The sequence below is a fragment of the Penaeus chinensis genome, chromosome 36, assembly GCF_019202785.1.
Source record: "Penaeus chinensis breed Huanghai No. 1 chromosome 36, ASM1920278v2, whole genome shotgun sequence".
Lineage (NCBI taxonomy): Eukaryota > Metazoa > Arthropoda > Malacostraca > Decapoda > Penaeidae > Penaeus > Penaeus chinensis.
In genome coordinates this window covers 3492027-3499526 of record NC_061854.1, presented here as the reverse complement: position 1 = coordinate 3499526, position 7500 = coordinate 3492027, and the positions used below count along the sequence as shown (strand labels likewise).

General features: G+C 46.4%; 1 protein-coding gene across 1 annotated transcript in view; it reads right to left on the bottom strand.

Annotated features, from left to right (window-relative positions):
• LOC125044637 (tyrosine aminotransferase-like) overlaps positions 1-7500 on the bottom strand; it is a 30381-nt gene that overhangs the window by 8471 nt on the left and 14410 nt on the right. The window contains exons 4-5 of the mRNA XM_047641404.1: positions 4377-4569; positions 601-753 (exon numbers count right to left, since the gene is read on the bottom strand). Of these exons, the coding sequence (XP_047497360.1) occupies positions 601-753; positions 4377-4569 (346 nt within the window). The remainder of the gene's footprint in view (positions 1-600; positions 754-4376; positions 4570-7500) is intronic.

The following is a 7500-nucleotide window of genomic DNA, read 5'->3' as shown; positions in this document are numbered from 1 at the left end:
GTGTGTGTGTGTGTGTGTGTGTGTGTATACATATATATGTGTGTGTGTGTGTGTGTGTGTGTGTGTGTGTGTGTGTGTGTGTGTGTGTGTGTGTGTGTGTATATATACATATATATATATGTGTGTGTGTGTGTGTGTGTGTGTGTGTGTGTGTGTGTGTGTGTGTGTGTGTGTGTGTGTGTGTGTGTGTGTGTGTGTATACTACACACAATTATTCATATAGAAAAGTAGACTGATAGATAGATACATAGCTAGATAGTTGGATGGATCTATAGACAGATACATATATTGATAATACACACACACACACAGTGCGTGTGTGTTTGTGTGTATACATATATATATATATATATATATATATATATAGAGAGAGAGAGAGAGAGAGAGAGAGAGAGAGAGAGAGAGAGAGAGAGAGAGAGAAAGAGAGAGAGAGAGAGAGAGAGAGAGAGAGAGAGAGAGAGAGAGAGAGAGAGAGAGAGAGAGAGAGAGAGAGAGAGAGAGAGAGAGAGAGAGAGAGACAGAGACATACATACATGCATACATACATACATACATACACACAAACATACATACAAAACCCCCCCAAGTGGCTGCACCCACCTCTTTGGAGAGGATGTTGCCACGGTCGTAGATGGCAATCCACCCCATCCTCCAGCCGGGGATCAGGTAGCGCTTGGTGAGGCCCCCGCAAGACAGCACCGGCACCTCCTGCGTGAGGGACGCCATGGGCTGGTACTCGTGCCCTTCGAACACCTGGCGCGCGGGAGGGCGTAGGGACACGGTTAGAATTGCTTGTAGGTGTCGATGTAGGGTTCGGTTGAAGATGTGTGCGGGTGTGTGTGTGTGTGTGTGTGTGTGTGTGTGTGTGTGTGTGTGTGTGTGTGTGTGTGTGTGTGTGTGTGTGTGTGTGTGTGTGTGCGTGCGTGCGTGTGTGTCTATATATATATATATATATATATATATATATATATATATATATATATATATATATATATATGAAGTAGCATGACAGCCGCCCAGCCTTCCTCGAATGACCTCAGACTGAGAAAGTACATCTCAGCTTGGCACAGAGCCATGTCACGGGAGTCATATGCCAGGCCGTGCATTTACATGTGTTTGTCTAAGAGGAAGAGGAAGGGTGTGCATACAAGTACATATATTTTTTGTGTACGTTGGGACGTTTGTACAGTACAGAAATGCCATAGGTGAGTCTGTCTTGTTCAGTGTTCAATCTGGTAAAAAAAAGAGGAAAAGGTTATCCACCTGCATATCATCAATATCTGCAAATAGGAAATAAATATGCTAATGAGTTTGTCTGAACAGCGACCAGAAGGCCTTGATGAATCCATAACCTCTGTCCCTCCTCCTATCCCCCCCCTCCTCTGTACCCCCACCCCCAGCCAGTATTTCGCCCACCCTCTCTCCTCCTTCCCCTTCCTGCTCTAGAAAGAATAGCTAAGTTTCCCAAAAATTTCCTCACGTTTTCTTTATTCTCTGGTCTCCCATTTCCTCGCTTTCCTTCACATTCTCCTTTCTATGAATTATTTTCTTCTCTTTCATTATCCTTTCTCTCTTCCCAGATTCATCGCTGTCTTCTCTTCCTTGGGCTTCTCTTCTTCATTCCTTGCTGTCTCCTTTTCTAGTGCCCCTTTCTCTTTCCGTCTTTCGTGACTTCTATCATCATTCCCTCTTCCTCTCCTCGTGGACTCCCTTCTTCCCTTCATTCTCTTCCCGTCAGCTTTCCTTCTCTCCCTCATTCCCCCCTTTTCTTCTTATCTCCTATCATTCATTGCCCTTTCCCTCCTGTCCTACACTGATCCTTCCTTCCATTCCTCCTTCCTACGCCCACAACCCTTTTCCCTCCTTCCCACCTTCCCTCCCTCCCTCCCACCATCCCACCTTCACTCCCTCCCTCTCTCCTTCACACCTTCCCTCCATCCCTCCTTCCTTGCCACCTTCCCTCCCTCCCTCTCTCATTCCCACCTTCCCTCCATTCCTCCCTCCTTCCCACTTTCCCTCCATCCCTCCCACCATCCCACCTTCAAACCTTGCCTTCCCCACCATCCCTCCCCTGCAGCACATTCCCTCCCTCCCTCCCTCCTCTCTACGGCCCACCACCTCACTTCCCCTCCAGCACCTTCCTTCCCTCCCTCCCTCCCTCCCTCCCTCCCTCCCTCCCTCCCTCCCTCCCTCCCTCCCTCATCTCTACGGCCCATCACCTCACTTCCCCTCCAGCACCTTCCTTCCCTCCCTCCCTCTCTCCCTCCTCTCTACGGCCCACCACCTCACTTCCCCTCCAGCACCTTCCTTCCCTCCTTCCCTCCCTCCCTCCCTCCCTCCTCTCTACGGCCCACCACCTCACTTCCCCTCCAGCACCTTCCTTCCTTCCCTCCCTCCCTCCCTCCCTCCCTCCTCTCAACGGCCCACCACCTCACTTCCCCTCCAGCACCTTCCTTCCCTCCCTCCCTCCCTCCCTCCCTCCCTCCTCTCTACGGCCCACCACCTCACTCCCCTCCAGCACCGACGTCACAGCCTGGCACGTGAGCCAAGCATGTTCCAAACCGGTCAGCTGATCGTCAAAGCCACGTGACTAAGGCGTGATCTCGGGTCGGCTCGCTCGCTCCCTCGGCCAGCCAGAAAGTGCAGCCTCGAGATTCTAATGTGTGTCTCCTAAGTGTCTCGTGTTTAAAGCTGATACGATCGTGTCTTTGACTTACTTGCTGTTGTATTGCTGGTGAATACATCGCAAAGCGGTTATTTAGATAGCAAGAGATTTTTGAATTAGAATGATCGGTAGATTGTGAGAGAGAGAAAAAACATAAAACAAGACAGACTAATATAAAAGACACGTTTGAATGACCACACGACGGATAGAAACAAGATTATAATACGTCAAGGTCCTTTAAGAGAGGGCGGTTCGATCGGTATAATGACAAATCCCCTAAAAGGAAAATAGTGAATATCTGCACGCGGTCGAGACGGGAGCGTTTTTGATATGATCCTCACGTCCTTATGCGAACGGCTCTGGTGCGGCCGCCATTTGCTGTGACGTCATAGCGCTTGTGCCTCGGTCCATAAATACTAAAGAAAAGCAAAATAATGATAAGCAATAAGAAGAATAAAGAGTAAAATAATAAGAATAAGCAAGAAGAACGAAAAATAAAATGAGAATAAGAATAAATAAGAACATTACAAAACAAGAAGAATGAAAGCGCAAGAGGAAATATGACTTGATTTCGACCAGAGGCAATGCTGACCTCAGATCAACCTTGGGCAAGAAAGGAGAGCGAATGAAGAAGGGAAAAAAATCTAAGCACACGGAGAGAATAATAATAATGATAATATTAATAAATCAAAATGATAAATAAGCTAAAGCAAAGAAAACAAACAAACAAAAATGCTCTCCCATCTGGGTCGATTCCAGTTATAGAACAACGATCCTCTCCCTTCCCTCCCCTCTCCCTACCCAAATACCCTCTTCCCCATCCCCTTCCCTCCCTACCTCTCTCCCTCCCCCTCCCCCAATACCCTATACCCTCCTCTTCCTCCCCTTCCCTCCCTCCCTCCCCCTACCCAAACCCCAATACCCTCTTCCCCATCCCCTTCCCTCCCTCCCCCTCCCCCAATACCCTACACCCTCCTCTTCCTCCCCTTCCCTCTCTCCCTCCCCCTCCTTCCCCCTCCACATCCCTTTCCCTCCTGTTCCCTCCCTCCCCCTCCCCTTCCGCCTCCCCATCACTCCCCCTCCTATTCCCTCCCTCCCTCCCTCCTCCCTTAACACCACTCTGGGTAGGTTAAGCATACCAACGGCTCGTATTGTGGACTTTGTTGCCATGCAGGGAACAGCGCTGGATTGGAAGGGAGAGAAACAGAAAGAGAGATAGAGAGGGTGGGAGGGAGGGATGGAAGGGAGGGAGGGAGGGGAGGGAGGGAAGGAGAGGGAGAGGAAGAGGAAGAGGGAGAGGGAGAGTGGAGAGGAGAGAGAGGAGGGGAGAGAGGAGAGAGAGAGAGATAGAAGAGAGAAGAGAGAGAGAGAGGAGAGAGAGAGAGGAAGTAGGAGAGAGAGAGAGAGGGGGGGGAGGGGAGAGAGAGAGAGAGAGAGAGAGAGGAGAGAGAGAGAGAGAGAGAGGGGAGAAAAGGGGGAGAGAGATAGAGAGTAAAAGAAAAGAAACGACAAACAAAATTTTTTTTTTTTTTAAATAAGAGAAATTCCCCCTTTACCTACAACATAAACAATCGATTTAAATAATGACAAAAAAATAAAAAAATAAAAAAAATAAAATAAAATAAAATAAAAAATAAAATAGCCGCAAATCAATCCGTCCACAAACGCAAAACAAAAAACAAAAAAAAACAATCCTCCCCTTTCCACTTACGAAATGATCATAGATCTCGTCGGCGATGACCGGCACCTTGTTCCTGGCGGCGACTTCGAGTATCTTTCTGAGGTGGTCGACGCTGAAGACGGAGCCGCACGGGTTCGAAGGATTGTTCACCACGATGGCCGCCGTCTGCTCGCGATCGGCCCCCTCCGGGCACGCAAGGTCCACCTCCCATTTTCCCTCCCGGCTGTGGGAGGGGAAGGAGGGGAAAAGGAGGGGCCCAGCGATGAGGAGGGAGGGAGGGAGGGAAGGAGGGGGGGGAAAGGAGGGAGGGGGAGGGAGGGAGGGAGGGAGGGAGGGGGGGGAAAGGAGGAGGGAGGGGATGGAGGGGAGGGAGGGGGGGAAAGGGGAAAAGGAAGGAGGAGAAAGGAGGAGAAGGGGAGGGGGGGGAAAAGGGGGGGAGAGGGAGGGAGAGGGAAAGGGGGGAGGGGGGAAAGGAGGAAGGAAGGAGGGGAGGGAAGGGGAAGGAGGGAGAGGAGGGGAGGGAGAATGAAGGGAAAGGGGGGGAAAGGGAGGGGGGGGGAAGGGGGGGAAGGAGGGGGGAGGTGGAGGGGGGGGGAGAAGGGGGAAGGTTGGGAGCAAAGGAGGGTAGGAGGGGAAAGGTTAAAAGGGAAATTAAGAGGTGGGGGAAGCCGAAAGAATAAAAACCCCCAACCAGAATAACCCCAATCCCCCCCCCCTATATAACCCCCCAACCCCCCACCCCCCCCCCCCCACTCATAAAAAAATAAAAAAATTAATAAAAAAATTTTAACAAAAAAAATTAAAAAAAAACAAAATTTTTTTTTCCCCCCCTCCCACCAGAAAAAAATTGGATCCTTAATCGACTCCCTTGCGGGGAGCCTGAAACAAAGGGGAAAGCCAGGACGGGCAACAAAGGATGATTTTTGGGGCCGGGGGAAAAACAAAGGGCGGTAAATTGCAGGGGGCCCCCAAATTGCACAGCTGAAAAAACCCGAGAGAAAAGATGGATTGGCCCGGGCAGAGAGAGAAGAAAGGAAGATAGGAAAGGGTTAGAAAGGGGAATTATTGTGAGGGTCAGGGGGGGGGGGGGTGTGAGGGGGTGATGGGGCGTGGTGGTGACTGGATTGTCTTATGGAGGTTTGGTGATGAGCGTGTGTGACGGGTGTGTAATGGTGTCTTTTTTTAAAACCGGTTTTGGGTTTGATGGTATGTCGTAAAGGAACTTCGAAAGGTGAATACTTTGTTGGGATTGTGATGATGATGATGATTGAGATAATCCAAAAAGCAAAGGGGTTTTTGGGGTTGGAGAGATGGTGGTAGTGTTGAGCAGCTCGGTGATATTGATGGTGAAGGTGGTTCTGTGGTTACTACTGGTTGTGGTGATGGTGAGGATAGTGAATGTATCGGTAATGTGATGATATTAAGTGCAGATTGGATCGTGAATAGTGATGGGGATCTAACTAACCATCAATCTACCTATTCTTCGTTTTGCCTATCCTATCTATCTATCTACATATCTACCTGTCTATCTCTCTATCTATTTCCCAGCATATCTACAAGCCTATCTATCTACCTCTCTATATATATCCTTCCTAACTACCTACCTACCCACTTACCTATCATCCTCGCCACATATCCATCTATCTATCTACCCACCAATCTATCAATCTGTCAAACCCACGCTCTTATGATAAACAAAACCACTAGAACGAGAAAGGGCATCTGTAACTTAACCCTGAGATACTGAGATAAAAAGTTGCTGAATCTTAAACCGGCATATGACAATTCCGCTAACTGCCCATTGATAGATAAGATGATAGATAGCTTGTAATAAATCGTTTGTAAATTACATATATGATATATAGGTCTGTCTGCCTCAAGGTTAAGTGCTATGACCATATATGTATACAAGAAAAAATATAATGCAAATATGGTCGATAAGGATCTGACGCATAGATTATGAATGGAATTGGTAAGCATGTTAATTGAGTTAATTATTACTGTGTTTATGAATATGCTTATATATTTACAAACTAAGAAAAAAACTTTTCATAAAATCTTCATTGGGTTTCTTGTTCGTGTTTTCGTGGCATTTAGAATTTGTAATTAAGATCTGTATATAAACAAGCACCATGATATGATCATAAGTACATATTCTCCAATACATATTCTTTAACCTAGCATTTCGCACGCATGAATCTATTCGAGCCATAGATATATGATCATAAAGTATCTATACGCAGAGGATTATAAATAATGATGCTATGGACAGGCGAGAAAAACGGAGTGACCTGGTGCTTGCTTGGATAATGATCCTGAGCACGATTGATTAACCCTCCTTGCTATAATGATCTGTTTTTAGCTCATAAAGCCAGATGAGCTAACTTGGCATATCACTTTCTTCATAATCAATGCATGGCGCTAAATTTCCGGAGACGAAGGTTCATATACACCACAATCTAATTGCTTTTAACGACGCGTCAACTGGCAAAAGTATGTGATAATTAGCCCCATCTCAAAGATTTATAGCCTTACACCATAATACTAATATCCTATCAAGTCCAATAATCATTCACGTCATCACCTAATAACTCCTTCAGCTGTTGGAAGTTGTTTACAAGTATAATTGTTCTCTAGAGCTTTTATCTCCGTGTTTGTCTGCGACTCGTAAGACAGGGAACAGGTTTCGGATCGATGGTGACCGAAGCAGACTATATTAACGCAGAATGATCACCATTGTTCCTTTGCCCTTTAAGAAATAAAACTAAAAAAATGCATATTCTTTAACTCAACACGTTATTTTGATGTTGTTCTTGATATGTACGGTCACTGTTTCGGTTTTATAAGGTAGATAAAGACATGGAGTTATAGTGTTTCGAATAGAATTTCGAGCAGTTTTGACTGGCATGTCGACTCATCGTGGAGGAGACAAGCGGTGGGAGTACAAGAGATTTATGACAGGATAATGTTGACAGTAGTGGCATACAAAGTGGCTCGGAAACACTGTCATTTGTTTCAATACTTCGGTTATTTTTTTTCTCTTTTTTTTCTTTTCTTTTCTTATTTTACTGTTCTGTCTTTTTTTTATTTACCTCATCATGCTTAAATATCTCTTTAATTTTTCATCATTATTTTTTATTCTCTATTTAACCTC